Below are 18404 nucleotides of genomic sequence, written 5' to 3' on the forward strand. Positions count from 1 at the left end.
GTAATTTTTTATCTAGTTACAGCTTCCATCTTTACTATTTCTCGAAGCAGAGAAAGAGAGAGAGTTCAACAAACTCAAGGTCATTTTCAAGTAACTCCATCTTCAGGTTAGAATTGTGACTGCGTAAAAAAAAAATAATTCTCAAAAAAGGTTCATCCATTATAAAATTTAATTGAAATACGAAATAAAAGATATTAATCACAATTCACACGTTATTAAACAGTCAGTATAAACTTCCAATGAGTCTACATTGAAAAATAATTTTTTTAATTGTTGAACGTAATTTATTTTTACTTTGTGATGGCGAAAAATAGTGATGCTGGAGATTGGGAAGGTAATTAAATTGAAAACAAATAAAATTAGATTATACTTATATTAATTAAGTAATAGTTGAAAATAAATAATTAATCTATTTTGTAAATTAATTCATGAGTTATGACGGAGTCGCTAATGTGGTTACACTTCGCTTAATTATTGTGGATTAAATTGACACGTCAGATGATAAATAATAATAAATACAAGATGTCTACTATACTTATATTATTTGTAAACAATGTATAATACTAATAACGTGAAATGTAATTTTTATAATTTTAGATTTGCGTAAGCAAGCACGACATGTCGAAAATGAAATAGATGCCAAGTTGGTCGCTTACAGTAAATTAGGAATTAATGCTGGATCCAGTCATGCTAGTGCTGACACAGTACCGTTGCTGGATGAAGATCATGTCTTTGAAAATATGACATCAGAAATTGAATCACTTTTAGCCAAAGTAATTATAATTTCTATAATCTACATTATTAAGAGAATAAGAAAAATTTTACGAGCAGTGTATTTATGAGGCTGAAATTAGCAGACACTTGACATTTTTTTTATTTTTCTTGAAAAATGAACTAGGTATAGAAAATTATTTATAAAAATGTCATTTGTAATTTTTCAGAGCTTCTAAAGATGAAATTTTTAAATAAAACTTTCTTGCGATAATTTGTTTGTTAAAAAAATTCTAAAAATTTTTAGATGTCTCTTAACTTCAGTATTATGTGTATTTATATGATAAAATGGGTTTTCATGGTTAAATTTGGTATCGTTGGAAAAGTCTTGACTTAAAGTTGTGCCTTTTCAATGTTTCATATGCTTTTCTAAAATAGTTTATTTATTATGATAATTTTTCGAAGTAGTTATAAATAGATTCGAATTTAGCAATGAACAAAATTTGTTTATTTTGTTTTGTACACGAAAAAGTGGTCATATGTCAAAAGATAATTTATATAATTAAGAGACTAGGAAAAATTTAGTAACGGGTATATCTTTATCGTAAATTGGGTTTAATTTTTTTAGCGATGGTTCATTATGATTTAAATAATTGAGAGAAAAAGGAAAATTTTGTGACGAGTATATTATTATTTTTAAAGAAATTTTGATAGTTTAATAATAATAATAATTTATTTAAAATATATCAAATTCATGTGAGTACTCAAATGAAAGCTCTTGATGAGTGTAACATCGGAATGAGCTTATATCTTTAAAAACGTCAATAGTTAAAAAAGTACAGCGCAATTTAACGACAGTAATTATTTAATAAAGCAAAATTTTATTTATTTATAGTTAACAAGTCACGGCAGTCACCTAGTGACTGCAAGGTTGCAAGTAAATTTTTAATTGATTAGTATCTCTTCAAAATTGAATGATATTAAAATTAGCAGACATCTGAAAATTATTAGAATTTTTGTAATCAATCAATTTTTTAAAAAATTTTAATTTTTTTTAATTTCATTGTAATTTAATTGTTATAAAATTATTATAAATCTGTTAAATTCAATATCATCAAAATTTACTATAAACGTAGTGTTTGAATAGAAAAGCATCTACCTCTAAAATTTTTTGTTTTAGCTTATGACGATCAACGATAAAATGAGTGGAATTCAAGCAAATGGTGCAGCTATGCTCCATACGATGCAAAGACATAAAGAAATCTTAAAAGACTATAAACTTGAATTTAGTAAAATACAAAATAATTTCGCCAGTAGAAAAGACCGAGAAGATTTATTGGGGAGTGTAAGAAAAGAAATCGAGTATGTATAATAATTTAAATACAAATTATAGATCATTATTAAACGATATAAGCAAAACAATACATTTCATTTTTTTACAGCAGCTATAAAAATGCAAGTGGTTTAAATCGGAGAGACATGTATTTGAAAGAAAATCAACACGTACACAAGTAAAAATTATTTTTTATATTTAAATAATAATTAAAATCACTAGCTTCTAAGAAATATTAATGTTAACTTATTATTTTAGCTCTGATCGACTAATTAATGATCAAATAAGTATTGCGATTGAGACTCGAGATCATTTAGTATCACAACGACAGACATTCAAAAAAATCCAAACCCGATTTAATGATCTTAGCAATCGCTTTCCCATGGTCAACAGTCTTGTACAAAGGATAAATATACGAAAAAGACGTGATTCCTTGATTCTAGGTCTTCTTATTGGATTCTGCACATTTTTGATGCTTCTCTATGCTTTCCATTAAAAAAAAAAAAAAAAAAAAAATTATTTATTTTGAAACGTATATAATTAATTTAGAGCTGTCAGTAATTCTTGTGATCTAACAATTTCATTAGTGAAGCGGTGACCAAATTTATGAATCGAAATGTTAATTAAAAATAATATTCAAAAGAAAAAAATTTTATGATAAGAAAATATTAAGCGCAGGATAATGACTATGAAAAGAAGCAACTGTACATATATTTTATACGATAATAAATAATAATAAATTAATTCTACGAATCTGTAGTATGGATAATAAAATAAAAATATCTCATTAAAATAATCAACATATTTATAAAATGATTTTGTACCATACTTACAAAAAAATATGCAGCAATTTTTAACTAGAATATCCAAGATAAAAATTACTCTACGGATTTACGGATAATTGCTTTCATATTCGCAGATATATTATACATGTACATAAATTTATATACATATATGTGTGGTATTTGTCATAAATATGGTTTTTTTCTTCAAGTAATTAATTAAATTATTTTCGAACCAAATCAAGATAATTTATTTAAATTTATTACTTTAGTGTTATTAAATATTAGTTAATCTAATACCAGATATGTTCTACGTCTTAACAATTATCACTCATAGACCATGAAACTGTTCTGAAATTACAATGCGTAAAAAACATACGCAATTTATTTGTATGATTAATGGATATCGAAAAGATAAATTAAAAATATTATTATTATAACTATAATTCTGAAATTATTTTTTGAGAATATGTATATTATTTTTCAACTTTTAAATAGTACAGTTTACTGTAATTTATTTATTTCTATGCTTTATATTTTATCGTATACAATTAGAAAAAGAAAAAATTTTTCATTCCATACAACAACGAAAATTACCAGTCAAATACAAGTATAAATAAATTTATTATCATAAATTAAAATAAAACATATAGTTGGATAAATACGCCAGACATTAGTCTTCGGTTAAATGATTTTTTTCTTTTTCTTTCATTTATTCATTTTTTTTTTTTTTTTTAATATAAATATATCATGTTTATAATTGAATCTAATCACTAAAAATTGTAATTATAATATTTATTGGTGGATCATTTTCTTTTTAATTATCATTTAGCACATTAATTAATTAATAATTATAATTCATTTGTTTGTTTGTATTTTTAAATTTAAAATTAATATAATATATTATATAAGAAATACTATAATGCTATCACCATCCAGCCAAAATTGGAATCATTACGACAAAACCTAAAAAAAATTTTTTTTAACAAAATAGAAAATAATATATGTTAAAAGTTTACACTAGAATCTAATGTTTCATGTCTAATTGTTTTACTAAATACGAAATAATTGTTTTTTCAACATAATCCTTGCGCATACAAGCGTAAAAAAAAAGTTAGCAAATTAGGCGTGCATATGTGTAATTTATTAGAAGAGCTTGACATCAATCGCGCGCGCTAGTGTGAGCGTCGTGTTCATAATAAAAAATCTAAAAAAACTAATAAAAAAAAAAAAAAAACGAATTAATAAACAAGAAAAAAAAAAACAAGGCAACTAACTACTTAACTTCTATCACGATAAGCAACGCGCGATGTTATTGTTTGAAAAGCGATATCGCGGGAGTTTTTGTTATTTGTAACTTTTATTTTATTCTTTTAGGTATAATTTATTATTATTATTTTTTTTTTTGTTATTATTGTGCATACAGTTTGACTGTACCGCAGATTCAGTGATAAATCCATTAATGTATTAATTAATTGGCAAATTGCACTAAATATACGACCCAATACTGTGAACTTTTTATATTTTTCAGCTGTTGTATTTTTATTCATTTAAACGGCTTCTTAATAACAGATTCCAACGCAATATTATCTACCAATATCTTATTTTTGGCAGTATTTTTTGATCCCTCACTATCTATAATTAAAAAAAAAAAAAAAAGTTATTATAATTCCAGGAATAACGATTAAATAATAAAAATAATACTCACTATTAAGATGAAAGGATTTTCAAAAGACTTGCTCTTCTGTTTTTTCAGCGTCTGCAGATAGAGCCTCCACCAACGGTTCCAAACATAATTTAGGAATTAACGTGCCGACAATTTTCAGTCCATCATCTGTAATCAAAACCAAAAAAAAAAAAATTGCGTCGAATTTTAAAATTATTTAAAAGTTAAAAAATAACAAAAAAAAACTTACCGGTTCGTAAACGCAAAACTTGCATTTTGGAATTTTGTCCAGATCGTGCAGCAAGAGTGCTTTCAACACGACTCCAGACACTCAAAACAGAACCAGCAAGGACATTATATGATCTACGTCGAAGACCAACTTCACAGTCCATGCCAAGAGTTACATTTTTACAGTTCCCTCGCCAGTAAGCATGCGAACAAGTGTCCACTGAAGCATCATACTGCTGCGTCCAATGAGGCTCAGCTTCTTCTAATTTAACTTTCTTGTATTTCTTTTCAAGTTCACCAAGACTCTCTTGTCTTAATTGAAGTCCAGTATTGGGTCGATAAAGCATGTAAAGTTGATCTTTTTTATCAGTTTTCTTCTTGCCACTGTCAACAGCTACTGCAAGAATAGCGGTTTGTTTATTGTTCCTAATTTGATGGCTCAAGTAGAAGCCTTCCTTGGATCCAGTCAACTCAGACCATCGTTCTTTAGCCTCTGTCCAACTCATACCACGTTCAACATGTACGACGTGTAATTCTGTTGGTGCTGTACCTGTTGCGTGTTTTCTCAAAAATCGATACAATTTAACGCGCTTGACATTCTCACCAGAAGCACCGAGATCGAGGATACCCATGTCAAAACGACCAGTCTTCTTGGCTTGCGTAATAATAGCGTTTAATGTATCAGTAAAGTATTGGAATAAACGATTCTGTAAATCTACAGGCATTCCCAGTATTCGATTTAAGAATTTTGAAATATTATTGTAGTCCTTGTCAAGTGATAAAACACCTGGCATATTTTCACTATTGCAGATGAGTCCAACACCCACCAATGCATCGGCTACGTCTTTGAAAAAGTCTCCGCGGTAGTCTTGCGGCGGTGGTACTAATGGAGCTTCATAGCCCATAATTGTCTTCATAGTAGCCTCTAAAGCAGAACGACCATACTTGTTGTCAATATTAAATTGCGATAAATCTCTGGTTTCAGTCGCACGACGATCTCCGTGTGTCAGTGCACCTAAACTTTCGAGACGCTTAGCTACAGTCGAAGCAAATCGTCTCTCACCAGCTAAGTCTGATATAAGGAAGATATACTCTGGAGCGTTCACTTGATTCGAACGGTGAGTACGTCCAAACTGTTGGATTGCACGGTCTGCGCTCCAAGGAAGCTCAAGAGTTATATGAACACGTCGCATTTGATTCCGTGCACGACGATCACTTTGCAGTGAAATACCACTACTAGCGGCTTCTGATATAATAGCCACTGTTTTTTCTCCGTCCATAAACCGTTGCTTCTCAGTGAGATTTAAAGTTTCCAGAGGAACATCAACTTCAGATCGTGATTCATACTGAATCTGACCGTCCTCGGTTTGTACAACTCTACCTTTTCTTCCAGTCATCTCGGCTACATTCTCTGGACCACCAAGTTCGTCAATAAGCTGATCAAGTGTATTCGGTGGAAGTTTCTCTCCTAATTTTTCAATTTGTGCCAATAATTCTTCTTTCATACAACATGCCCGCTCAATAGCGTCTCGTGGGGGTGCTCCAGTCATTGCAGGTCGTCCAGCAGCATTGATACCCACCGTTGGTATAACATCTCCATTCTTTTTATTATTACGCTGTGAATTTTGGGTTTTCAAAGTTAACATCGACTGTATTTTATCCTGTGTAGTTAATCTTTTCTTCACTGGTTTCTTCGGTTTTCTTCCTCTTTTTTTCCTTCTGTCCCATGGATCAGCGTCAGAATCACTATCACTGTAAAATGGATTAAAATCTGAGCTGGCATTACTCTCAGCATCTGAGCGATTAGCTTCTTCTTCACTTTCAGATCCGCTTATTTTAAATTCTGAACCAGAACTATGACCACCATTTTTTTCTTCTTCTGAAATAGATTCCTCTGATTCCTCCCACGCACGTACTTTTTTAGTAGCTCTTTGTGCAGCTTGTCGTATAGGTTTTCTTTTACTACTACCAGCTGTCGTAACAGGAGCATCATCTTCAAGTACGACGAGTGGTATTATTGGTTTAGGTGGTTCAAGACCAAGAAGCCGTTGAATTCTATTACGATCTGGTGCTGGAAAATGTTTCTCCACCAGTGTTTGCAATACACCTTTGGCTGTAGATACAAAGTCACTTAATTCTCCATCATCGCGCTCAAGTTGCTCAAGTGTCCTTGCTTCACCAGTTGATTGGAGACCAATGACAACGCATTTACCACACTTAACAGCCTCACGCGCAACAGAAACTGCATGCTTTACTTTGGCTGCAATACATAGGTACTTGAAAAATCGCTGATGCGACGACCAAAATTGACCCCACATTGTTTTTTTCATCCTATTTTCAGCATCTATAAGCTCAGCAGCTTCGTGAAACCTTTGCATAGCGTCAACCCATAGTCTTACAGAAGAGTCATATACGTCGGTAAATTCCTCTGATAGAGGAACCTCTTCAATTTTAAAGGCGACACCATGGAAACTCAACTGTCGCGCAATATACATACCTCGTAGTTTCATGTCCATTGCAACTATTTCCATAGCACCTACACCACGTTTTTCCACGGCTGCTATAAAGTCATTAAACTCAGCAAAAGGTGTTCCCTCACCCCACATACCCAGTCGTACCATGTAGGCCATATTCCGAGGCTCAGAAGCTCCAGTAGCACTGGCGTACACAACTCGTGCCTTTGGCAATTTAGTTTGTAACTCTAATACGGTTAAACCTGTTTTAGTAGGTTTTGAACTACCAGTAGGACACAAATTTTTAGCTCGATGACACTCATCGAATATTATTAAACCATCAAAATCATCCCCACACCATTGGAGTAATTGTTTAAGCCGACTTTTGTACTTTGCACCGCCGCTCTGTGAAGATTCACCGATTAAGGCGGAATATGTACTAAATATAACACCTTTTTTAACATTACCATTAACTGCTGAAGATATTTTAGCATATTTAAACTTATTTAATGCATGTACATCTATTTTACCGGCGCCAATATCCTTTAAATCGCGTTCAGCGTCATACTTGAGATCATTAGACACGGACACCCAAATGGCACGTTTACGACCTTTCAGATAATTTTCAAATATAATACCGGCAATCGTACGACCTTTACCAACACCAGCGCCGTCACCAATCAGAAAACCAGCACGCGTACCATCAGGTAATAGCTGCTCATGCTGCTGTGACGCATACGTGATTGATTCAAGTTGTAACGCAGAAAGTGCGCCAGATTTTATTGTTTCTTCTGGAATAGATATTTTGTACCAAACATCAGTAGGTTCTACACTCGATAACGAGGCAGTCTCGACAACTGGATCAGGATGTTTGCGACCAAGTTTTAATTTTGTTGGCATATAATCTGCGTAGGTCTCTGCAACACCCATTTCGTCGTCATCGGCCTCTTCATCTTCAGGAATTGTTGGTTGCATCATTTTCGTTGGATCCATTGCATTCATCCACATTTGTTGTACAGCTTTACCTACACAATACAATACAATAAGTAATGACTAATTACTTTTTAATGATAACACCATCAAATTGAGGAGAACAACATACCTGGGAGACCAGATCCCCAATTTTGGTTGAAACCACCTTGATTCAACAATTGCAAAAAAGGATTGAACCCTCCCGTGCCGCCCATACCAGCTAGTCCCATGAATGAACCCATCAAATTTCCCATTTCCATGTCTAAAGAACATCGTTTAAGACAGGAATAAACTCAAATGCTCAAACAAAAATAAAAGAACTTAAAATATTGAAGAAAAAATAATTTATCACTTACTTTGAAGAAGAGTTGCTGGATTAAAGTTTTGAAATTGTGCTAAATTGCCAGGAAATTGACCATACGGTCCAGTATTTCCAAATTGATTCATCTGATTCATTTGATTCATCATATTGGCATTTGGAAAATTTTGGGTATTGCCTTGAGAACCACCTACACGTACCATTTCATAACCGGGAGCTGGTGATTTAGTCACTAGACCTTCCGGAATTTTTGCTCCTTTTATGTTTGGTGCTAAAGTATAGAAATAAATAATCAATTAAAGTAAATGAGGCTGAAGTTAGCAGACACTTGACAATTTTTTGATTTTTTTTTTTGAAAAATGAACTAGGCATAGAAAATTATTTATAAAAATGTCATTTATAATTTTTCAGAGCTTCTAAAGATGAAATTAAAAAAAAAAATTTTCTTACCATAATTTGTTTGTAAAAAAATTCTAAAAATTATCAGATGTCTCTCAACTTTAGTGTCATTAAAGTTAAGAAAAAAAAAGTAATATAATAATATTAATTTACCATTGGTAATAGGAGTGGTTTTCATCATTGTGTCGGATGTGTTCGACTCATTTTCTTCTTTGATGCTCGCAATCCCAGCAGCAGTGGCGAGGTCTTTCCCTCCGCCTAGTGAATAATTCATTATCAGATTATGATCAATATAAAGGGGATGGATTAAAAATACTGGACATCAACAAAAATATATATTTAAATATCTTACCAGGAACTTCGATCTTGTCAGGATCTTCATCGTCGTCGAAATCACTTCCACTGCTTTCGTCGCTCATTGCATCTTTGTATTTTTTACCAGCCTACACAAAAAAAAAAAAAAAAAAAAATTCTAGTATGTGCGTCTCAATATCAAACAAGAAAAAAAATTTTTTTGATAGATAATTCGATTAGAAAATTGTGCATTGAAATAAAAATGAAAACAAAAAAATATTTAACTGACAAATGACGGATGAATTATAGTTAATATTATTATATAAAGAACGCGTCGTTAGGAGTGAATAAAAAAAAAGGTTATGTTTGTAGAATTAATATCAGACTCGCATGGAAATATTTATAAATAACCGACTAAATTAACACACAAAAAAATTACACTATTTTATTATTAAATAAATAAATATTTATTTCGTGACATACGTTCATTAAATCACAGAAAAGAATTATAAATATATGTTTTCTAGTAAAAAAATCTTCACTCTCAGCACAGATGAGTAACCGACAGAAACACGATGCGAACTAATCGACAGACGCGCGACAATTGAGCATGCCGTGCCGTGAAATAATTGTGAACTAACATTAAAATGTCTATATTTATTTTATATTTGAATTGTTTTAATGACACTATACATATTTCGGAGTTATTAACAAAATATACAAAAAATCCCGCGAATGACAATCACAAAAAATTGATCTTATTTTTTTTTTTAATTTTTTTCTCCAAGGCAAGGGAAAGGGAAATAAGTCGTAGACAGCAGCGCTGCTGCGAGGGTCGGGAACGGGGATGTAGTTTATTTTTTTTTCACATGCTTTACGATACGACGATGAACGACATAAGACACAGCGTGTATAAACGCTTAAGTGGCATTGAATTACCATCCAACTTCAATTACAATGCATTTAATAATAACAATACACATTTTAAAATAATAAAAACTCGAGAAGTAAAGTGTTCACTTTTATTCTCATCTTCTTTCTGTGGTAACGTCAAAAAAAGTTAAGTATAAAAAAAAACTACCAAAAAAAAATCACATTTACATGACACTGCCGTGACTTGCTATCGTAAAAAGAAAATAAATGAACAAATAAATTTATACATACGATATAAATAATTTTTTTCTAACAATAATAAAATTGTATACAAAAACCGCGAAAGGCGCGAGTTAAAATTGACAAGAGCGTGACTTCGACGTTTTTTTTTTTTTTTTTTTTTTATTTTTTTCCGGATGTTGAGGGCGCGGATATATTTTTTTTGGAGTAATCACCCAATCAGAGCTTTAAAACGAACTAAAACAGTATAATAATAAAATAAATTAATTAAACGCGAATATAAACTTACGTTTCGCTTAGGCCGTGGCATTTTTTTTTACTTTGTGTTAACTATACGATCGGTTAAACGCGTTTGCCGTTCTCGGCTGACGCCATTTTAGCTTTAGCTCCTACTCGGACCCACGGTGCACCGCGATTGAGAATTACAAAAACACCCGCGTTGATTCTGATGAATTTATCCAAGGAATCTGTAGCCGCCTTGTTGCCAGATCTAAATTAGGCTATGAGCTAATTTTCAAGAGACGACCGCCCAACATCATTCCGCTTGGTTTGAAGTAATTTTTTATGATTTTGCACATTAAACTTATTTTAAAAATAATGAAAATAAATTATTAAAGGCTTTTACGAATTAATTACTCTCAAAAATAATTATTTTTCACTTGAAACAGTGTTTGTTTAAAATTAATTGTAAACGCGCCAAAATATTCTGACCAAAATCTGACAACAGCGCAAGTGCGCAGCGCAGATCGTTACATGTTTTAAGTATTCGCGGCAAAAAGAAAAGAACGTTAAAATTCTTTCTACTGCATTATTACGTGATTTGATGCGACTTTAATTGTTATAAATTAATCTCTTATGGTAATTGATTCACAAGAAAATTCATTAATTATTAAAATATTGCGTAATTCCCGAGATATAAATGAATGTAAATATAAATGTATTAAAAAAATTTTTCACCATCTCGATACGATCGATCCGAGCTTCGTGCGCGCCTAACGCGCAGTCTCCTGGCGCGTCATCGAAACACAATAATAAATTAATTAGAATAGAAAACTTAATATATATTTGAGAATCATCATTTTTTATTTATGGAATCAGAATTTTCATTATTCATCTGTTTGTTTATCATCTTTTCATTAAAATAAAAATACTTGACCTGATATCAATTTTATGAACAATTTATTTATAAAAATTTAACAATCATTTATAAATGCATCTATCACAAAAAATATTTGGATTTTTTTTTAACTATTTAGTTTTACAATGAACACACAATTTAAAAAAAATTTTTTAAAATTAAAGCTGAAGAAATCTCAACATTTATAATTCTCTACTAGTTGGTTCTTTTTTTAATTTTTTCAAGCCAGACGCTTGAGAAATATTGCACTTTTTTTTATAATCATTGTGTACCAAGATTGCAATATTCCGACCTCCAATAGCACTCATTTCCATGGCACTTGCTGCCCATTCGATGGCATTAACATGATACAGAGAATCAAAGAGCTTAAAATTATTTGATGATTCCATTGTTGAGTATTTCGGGTACGCTTTCCATTTTATTTCTTTAATTTCATCTACCTGAAAAAATTATTCTAAGTAAGTGACTATCAAATTTATAAGAAGCTAAAGTAAATAAATCACATGAAAATTAAGTTAGCCAACATTTCAAAATTTTTATAAATTTTTTATTGAAAAAATTTTAATTAAATAATTCAAAAAAAAAATTTCATCTGTAAAAAACTTGAAAAACTATAAGTGTAATTTTTTAGAAATGTCTTTTTAGTTGTAGTTTAATTAATAAAAAAAATCAAAAATTTTCAGACGTCTGCTAACTTCAATGTCATTAAATCACACGTACTTCTAGGAACATTTTATTAATTAAATTTTTTTCGATCGGTTTCCGTGAAAATATTTTCCAAACATCAGAGCTGTTTCCTTCAACTGTAGTCAGCCTTCCAATCGAACTCAGAATAGTCTTGTTAGGATCACAACTCAAAATAGCGTCAATTGATTTCTCTAACTTAAAATAACTGGGATTAATTTTTCCCTTCACGAATGTTGCATAAGTAGTTTGATAATCTCCAGCAAATTTAAAGTTTACATTCTCCGGAAAGCCAGCAAAATTAATAGACATTTTTTGATCATGAGTCAATGGAGTAGCAATAATTACAACGTCATAAGTCTTCCATGTGTCTTCAAATTTTCCTAAATTATATTTTTTTATTTAATTTTGTAATAAATTATTTTTTTGATGTTATGTTTAATTTGTACCTGTGTTATAGAAGACATGATATTCCGATGATCCATCATCCTTAGGGGCATAATTTATTTTATTTACTACTGCAGGAATAACTTTTATCCTATTATTTTGTTTAATAAGATTCTCAGGTACCTAGAAAGATGAATTCATATTAATAATTTGCTGAGAATTAAATAATATAAATATATTACTTTTTTGTTTCCTCCTTTTACAGACCACAGAGAAGATCCAGCACCTGCAACTGATACGAATCCAACAAAGCTATGGATATCAGTATCCTGGCCATAATTAACAACCAAAGTGGCTTCAACTAATTCATTGATTAATTTATGAGAGTATCCTCGGCTTAGCAAAAAATCTTTTGAAGAAATTTCTAGCATTTCTGGAAACTTATGATTCATTCCAGATAGTAAACTTGAAATATTTTCAAAACCAATTCCAGCATCTTGGAGATTGTAGATGTGATCAAAGTCATCAAGGATTGAATTTGTTAATCTACCTAGCAAATTTAAGTCATTACATTTTAATCTAGGATTAGTTATTCATTAGGGTATGCCAAAATGTAACTTCCGTGATGGACCTTTTAAAATTGGAATTTTGAGCTCCGCTTTTAACAGGAGTTTGGGTATTTCCTGAGATATTTTGAGCCTAAGCGGCACAAATTTTTTTTTGTTAATGTTTTGTTGAATTTAAGTTGACCATTATTAATTTTTTAACTTCTTGATCAGTAAAATCTACCAAAAAGTCAACAATTTTTTTTTTGTGACGCTTGGGAGCGTAAGGGAATTTTTTGATTCTCATAGAATTTTTAACAGGAGCTTTGTTTGGGTATTTCCGCCGAAATTTCAAAATTTGGCCGGAAGTATCCAAATTAAGCTTCTGTAAAAAATTCTATGAGAATCAAATAAATCCTTTACGCTCAAAATATGTCAGGAAATTCCCAAACACAACTCCTGTTAAAAGCGGAACTCCAAATTCCAATTTTAAAAATGAAAATTAATTTAACAGATATTTGATAATTTTTTTAACAAATAAATTATGGCAAAAAAAATTTTTTAAAATTAAAAATGCAATGTGTCAAAAATAATTTTTTGAACAAGTTTATTTGTTAAAAAAAACCAAAAAATAATCAAGTGACTGCTGACTTTAATGTCATATTTTAAAAAATCCATCACGGAAGTTGCATTTTGGTACATCCTATTATTCATATTATCTAAAATAAAAATTATTGCTCTGACAACCTATGTAACTCAAACGGTGCAAAGCCATATCGATAAAATAATTTTACCAATGAAAACATTTGATAAAAACTTTCTTTAAAGACAAATTCATCGCCATTCCAAATTCCAGCAATCATATCGAGTTCAGATGGTCGATCTTCGAGTTCTGCAAATAGGTAATTAATTTTATTAGTTAACTGATTAATTGTCTTTAAGATTGACGGATTAAATAATAATGTTAATTAACTAAGAAGCTGTACAAAGTGTCTCATCAATTTATTCCTAGAATGAATAATAGAACCACCGGTTTCATACTCATCATTGTTTATGTTCAATGTCGCCAGCCGTCCACCAATTTTATCAGCTTCGAATAAATCAATATCCACATCGTCTTTAAATAAATCTGTGAGATAGTGTGAGGCTGATGCTCCACCAATTCCTCCTCCGATTATTGCTGGAACAAATATCGTTATTGTTAATTTAATTATCAATAAAGTCATACATAATAAGCTTTGTATACGTCATAATATATACAAACGAAAATGACTTTGTGAAAAAAAATTTACCTATCTTTGGAGTACAGTCCTTTCCATAAATAATATTGCATAATGTTATAAAATTAATTATACAAAAAATTTTATTTTTTTTAGTCATTGAAATTATTAAAAATAAAAAAAGTAGATGAAATGTTTGAATTAAAAATAAAATACAATTATTCAAAATGTCATTTGCAGAAATAACTTAATAATATAAATTATATAAATGGAAAAGGTCATTAGAAATACATGATAGTCTCCATCTATAAGAGAAAAAAAATTTACCCGCTAATATTTAATTTTTTAATAAAATCAATTTAAATTAATTTGAATACAAGATAAAAAATTATTAGGAAGAAACATTTTTTCATTAAAGAATTTAGTGAAATTGAATGTCAAGTTTTAGGGGATGGCGTCTATGGCGTCTAGATATAAATTATTCAAATTACCGATGACACAGATCCTAATTACAATAGCCGATCACATGATAACGCTGAAGTTAGCAGTCAGCTGTTAATTTAAAAAATTTTTTTAATTAATTTATTACAATAAAAAAATGCTTATAAAAATTTTCATTTATAATTTTTATTAATTTTCACATGTGAAACTTTTTAATTTAATTTTTTTTATAATAGTTGAGATTGTTAGTTAAATTATTTTATTTTTTATTAAGTAATGAATAGTTAGAAATTAGTATGCTGGCAAATAATATAATAACGTAATGTACATAATAATATGATGTATTTTCATGACATTAAATTTAGCTGTCACTTCCCAATTGTTTTAATTTTTTTTAACAAATAAATTATAGCAAAAAAAAAAATTATTAAAAAAATTGACTTGTAGAAATTTTAATAAATTAAAAACGCAATTTTTAAAAATTATTTTTCAGAATAAATTTTTTTGTTAAAGAAAATTAATAAATTGTCAAGTGACAGCTAACTTTAATGTCATTTTATTGATTTTATAAGATATTTTAATTCGAATTATTTCTATAATTAAATATGTGTTTAATTATATTATTTTATATAATATTATAATTTATATATATATATATATATATATATATATTATATATATATACAGGGTGATTCAGAATTAGTGTCCGACCAAAAAAATTTGGATAGAAGAGGCGATTTTAAGCACAATTGCAAGAATAAAATTTTTCGAAATTCTCAATATTTTGGGAGTTATTGAGGATTGAAATAGACCAATCAGAGAGCTCGTTACAGATTTAAAGAAAGAAAAAAAGTACAATAAAATTTACCAAGCGAACTTCATAACGAATGATATTATTGACTTATTTATTTTAAAAATAATATAAGATGTTATTTCTTTTATTTCGAATAAATAAAAACTTTAATATTTTTATTAGAGAAAATAAAATTATTTCGCGCATTTCCTCGGGCTTACTCGAGTAATACAATTATGGTCTTAAAATTAGTATTGCTGGTTCTCCTGCCTATTGTCATGCAAGTTGTCTTGATGATTGTCCACGGAGTGTTATGTAGAAAATCTTACTAAGTGTTCTGACGTTCAACAAGTATCTTAATTTCATCTAGTAAATCGGTGGGATTTATGGGAAAAATTATTCTCTACAAAAAAGTGATAACATCATTTTACCGTATCGTTAGCTCAAAAAAAAGTTGGAGCTGCGTCTCGGTTGAAAATTGCTATTCACTCCAAAAATTAAGTTTCCATTTCTGAAGTTCCACAAGTATCTCATAAGTGAGATACTTCGCACAGTCAACGATACAAAACTGTACAGTTGTTATTGAGCATGTACTATACAGCGATAATTTATTTTTTCAAGCTACTGCACGCTTTTAAAAACCACGTGTTTCATTACGCGCTGACATTGTTGCCGGTTTGGTTGTTTTTATTATTTTAATTGTTTTTTTCATTGATACTACACACAAACTTTAGTGACAATAAAAAATAATTGAGTAAATACGTTAATTATATCAGCAATAGTGCAAATAACTGGTACGAATAATTTAAACGAGATGTAAGTATATTTTTAACGAAATAAATACCAGAGTTTATCTCCAACTTACAATTTTTCTGATAATATTGAATTTAACAAACATCTAATAGTTTTTTACATTTTTATAACATGACAATAAAGATAATGAGTGTGAATTTAGCAGACATCTAATAATTTTTTAATAATTTATAAACAATTTATTTGTTACGGAAGAAATAGTGAAAAAAATGCTTATGGAAATTTTCACAAGTTTTTTCTATGTAATTTTTTAGATTTGTTTTACAACCATTAATTTTAAATGAATCTAATAATTCTCAAAAATTAGCTGTCTGCTGAATTCGCCCTCATTAAAGATAGCCGGTATTTAAAAATTAAAAAAATTTTTTTATTGAAAAAATCATTACAAAAAAATTTTTTTTTAATTTTATTTGTGAAAAATTTGCTAAACTGTAAGTGCAAACTAGAAAATAAATATTTTTTTTTAGTTTTAATTTAATAAACTAAACAAAATCAAAAAATAAAAAATATCGGCTAACTTGATTATTATTTTTATAACAATTAAATAAATGATACAGAAATCTGCAGATATCTGAAATTTTTTTTTTATTTTTATTATAAATCAATTATAAAAAAAAATATTTTTTTTTAGTTCGAACTTGTAATTCTTTTCAATTTCTGGATGTAGAATTTTTTTAGTGAAATTTTTTCACAATAATTTATAATACTGAAGTTAGCCGAAGTTTTTAATTTTTTGATTTTCTTTTTTAGTAATTAAAATAAAACAAAAAAATATTTTTAAAAAATTGCATTTACAGTTTTTGAAGTTTTTTACAAGGAAAAATTTAAAAAAAAATTTTTTTGTAATAATTTTTTAAAATAAAAAAAACAACTAAAAATTTTTAAATGTCGGCTAATTTATTTTTCATCAATAATTTAGATATTAAAATCAACAAAATCGACAGATAATTTTTTTTATAATAATTGATTGGTTATAAAAATTCCAAGAATTTTCAAATGATTGTTAATTACCGCATAATTTTCTCTGACAATAACCATTTAAAATTTTTGTATAATTTAATTTCAGGTATTATTCAAGTAGAAGGTCTACTTCTACAAGTAGAAGAGATTCCGCAATGATGCAAATTGATACACAACCAGGAACAGTATTCTCGCATGATCAAAATATGAGGCAATTACAGCAAAAAATTTCAGATCTGAAAGTTGAACCTAATTCTCCAATTAAGCGGTTTCATCAAGATACTAGAGAATTAGGTATTTACTCGCAACTTATGGACATCAGAGAACCACTGTCAACGCTGAAAAAATTACTGCAACATAAATTGAACTTTGATCTAAAGGGTTTTCAATTTTGGCTGTTGGATACTCAACTTGTAAGTTTTTTAAAATACTTGCCGGTTATTATTTATTCTATTTCATTTAAATATTGTAATTTATAATTATTTATGTTTATAGTTGGAGAGGCATCGAATTTTAGTTGGCAAGTCCTTTCAAAGTCGAGGTCTCGTGGAAATTAATGTGCAGATAAACCGGTCATATAAAAGAATAAATATTGTTAATGTTTTAAAGCCGCATTAATATTACGTTCAAATAGTTACGTTAATAATTGATGTAAGAATTTCATATTTTTTATTTACTTACTTTTAATAACTTGAATAATTAAACCATCGATTTTATTTTATAGCTCCAGTACTTGATCAAGAAAAAAAATACAAATGAAGGATAATTGATGATGCAATCGAGTACAAGCATGTGTATATATATTTTGTAAAATTGAGAATACTATAATAAATTAATATTATTACATTAATTTAAACAATTAAAAAAAGAGTTGGATTATTATTTTATTCCCACAGTGTTTTTATTTATTTATTTATATAATTAAACGCCACACGGCAAATGTACAGAATTGTTATATGTCGCGTGCCTTAAAATAAAAGGGTTTATAACAATTTATGTGCCCTTTTACCTATGCAATTATTATAAAAAAAATGAAATTAAAAAAAAATTATATGACACTGAAGTTAGCGGTCAGCTGTTTATTTAAAAAATTTTTTTAACAAATTTATTATAAAAAAAATGCTTTTAAAAATTTTCACTTGTAATTTTTATA

The 18404-nt window shown here is 29.0% G+C and overlaps 4 protein-coding genes across 8 annotated transcripts; 2 read left to right on the forward strand and 2 right to left on the reverse strand.

Moving 5' to 3' along the window:
* Window positions 1–119: 119 nt before the first annotated feature.
* Gos28 (golgi SNAP receptor complex member Gos28) lies at window positions 120–4093 on the forward strand. 2 transcript variants are annotated; one of them, XM_074255315.1, is made up of 5 exons: window positions 120–334; window positions 598–773; window positions 1892–2073; window positions 2157–2222; window positions 2303–4093. In XM_074255315.1, the coding sequence occupies exons 1-5, from the start codon at window positions 301–303 to the stop codon at window positions 2538–2540; spliced, it is 696 nt and encodes a 231-aa protein (XP_074111416.1). In that variant the 5' UTR covers window positions 120–300; the 3' UTR covers window positions 2541–4093. The 2 variants fall into 2 exon arrangements, with proteins under 2 accessions (XP_074111416.1, XP_074111415.1); XM_074255314.1 differs by having other exon boundaries at window positions 123–334; window positions 2154–2222.
* On the reverse strand, window positions 2530–10688 carry Sno (Protein strawberry notch). 2 transcript variants are annotated; one of them, XM_074255308.1, is made up of 8 exons: window positions 10560–10688; window positions 9216–9306; window positions 9017–9121; window positions 8502–8735; window positions 8276–8407; window positions 4743–8198; window positions 4535–4660; window positions 2530–4461 (listed from the first exon to the last, which is right to left on the reverse strand). In XM_074255308.1, the coding sequence occupies exons 1-7, from the start codon at window positions 10578–10580 to the stop codon at window positions 4554–4556; spliced, it is 4146 nt and encodes a 1381-aa protein (XP_074111409.1). In that variant the 5' UTR covers window positions 10581–10688; the 3' UTR covers window positions 2530–4461; window positions 4535–4553. The 2 variants fall into 2 exon arrangements, with proteins under 2 accessions (XP_074111409.1, XP_074111410.1); XM_074255309.1 differs by lacking the exon at window positions 10560–10688 and adding an exon at window positions 9641–9773.
* Window positions 10689–11432: 744 nt separating this feature from the next.
* Window positions 11433–14476, reverse strand: LOC141535397 (prenylcysteine oxidase 1). 2 transcript variants are annotated; one of them, XM_074255311.1, is made up of 7 exons: window positions 14317–14476; window positions 13998–14204; window positions 13772–13916; window positions 12722–13025; window positions 12542–12662; window positions 12129–12475; window positions 11433–11848 (listed from the first exon to the last, which is right to left on the reverse strand). In XM_074255311.1, the coding sequence occupies exons 1-7, from the start codon at window positions 14402–14404 to the stop codon at window positions 11591–11593; spliced, it is 1470 nt and encodes a 489-aa protein (XP_074111412.1). In that variant the 5' UTR covers window positions 14405–14476; the 3' UTR covers window positions 11433–11590. The 2 variants fall into 2 exon arrangements, with proteins under 2 accessions (XP_074111412.1, XP_074111413.1); XM_074255312.1 differs by lacking the exon at window positions 14317–14476 and having other exon boundaries at window positions 14066–14202.
* On the forward strand, window positions 13789–18149 carry LOC141535400 (DNA-binding protein Ets97D-like). 2 transcript variants are annotated; one of them, XM_074255317.1, is made up of 4 exons: window positions 13789–13926; window positions 17358–17664; window positions 17747–17902; window positions 17976–18149. In XM_074255317.1, the coding sequence occupies exons 2-3, from the start codon at window positions 17407–17409 to the stop codon at window positions 17867–17869; spliced, it is 381 nt and encodes a 126-aa protein (XP_074111418.1). In that variant the 5' UTR covers window positions 13789–13926; window positions 17358–17406; the 3' UTR covers window positions 17870–17902; window positions 17976–18149. The 2 variants fall into 2 exon arrangements, with proteins under 2 accessions (XP_074111418.1, XP_074111417.1); XM_074255316.1 differs by lacking the exon at window positions 13789–13926 and adding an exon at window positions 15856–16294 and having other exon boundaries at window positions 17976–18148.
* The last annotated feature ends 255 nt before the right edge of the window (window positions 18150–18404 follow it).

The sequence above is a fragment of the Cotesia typhae genome, unplaced genomic scaffold, assembly GCF_013202065.1.
Source record: "Cotesia typhae breed Kobodo isofemale line unplaced genomic scaffold, CoteBio_Ctyphae scaffold_13, whole genome shotgun sequence".
Taxonomy (NCBI): Eukaryota; Metazoa; Arthropoda; class Insecta; order Hymenoptera; family Braconidae; genus Cotesia; species Cotesia typhae.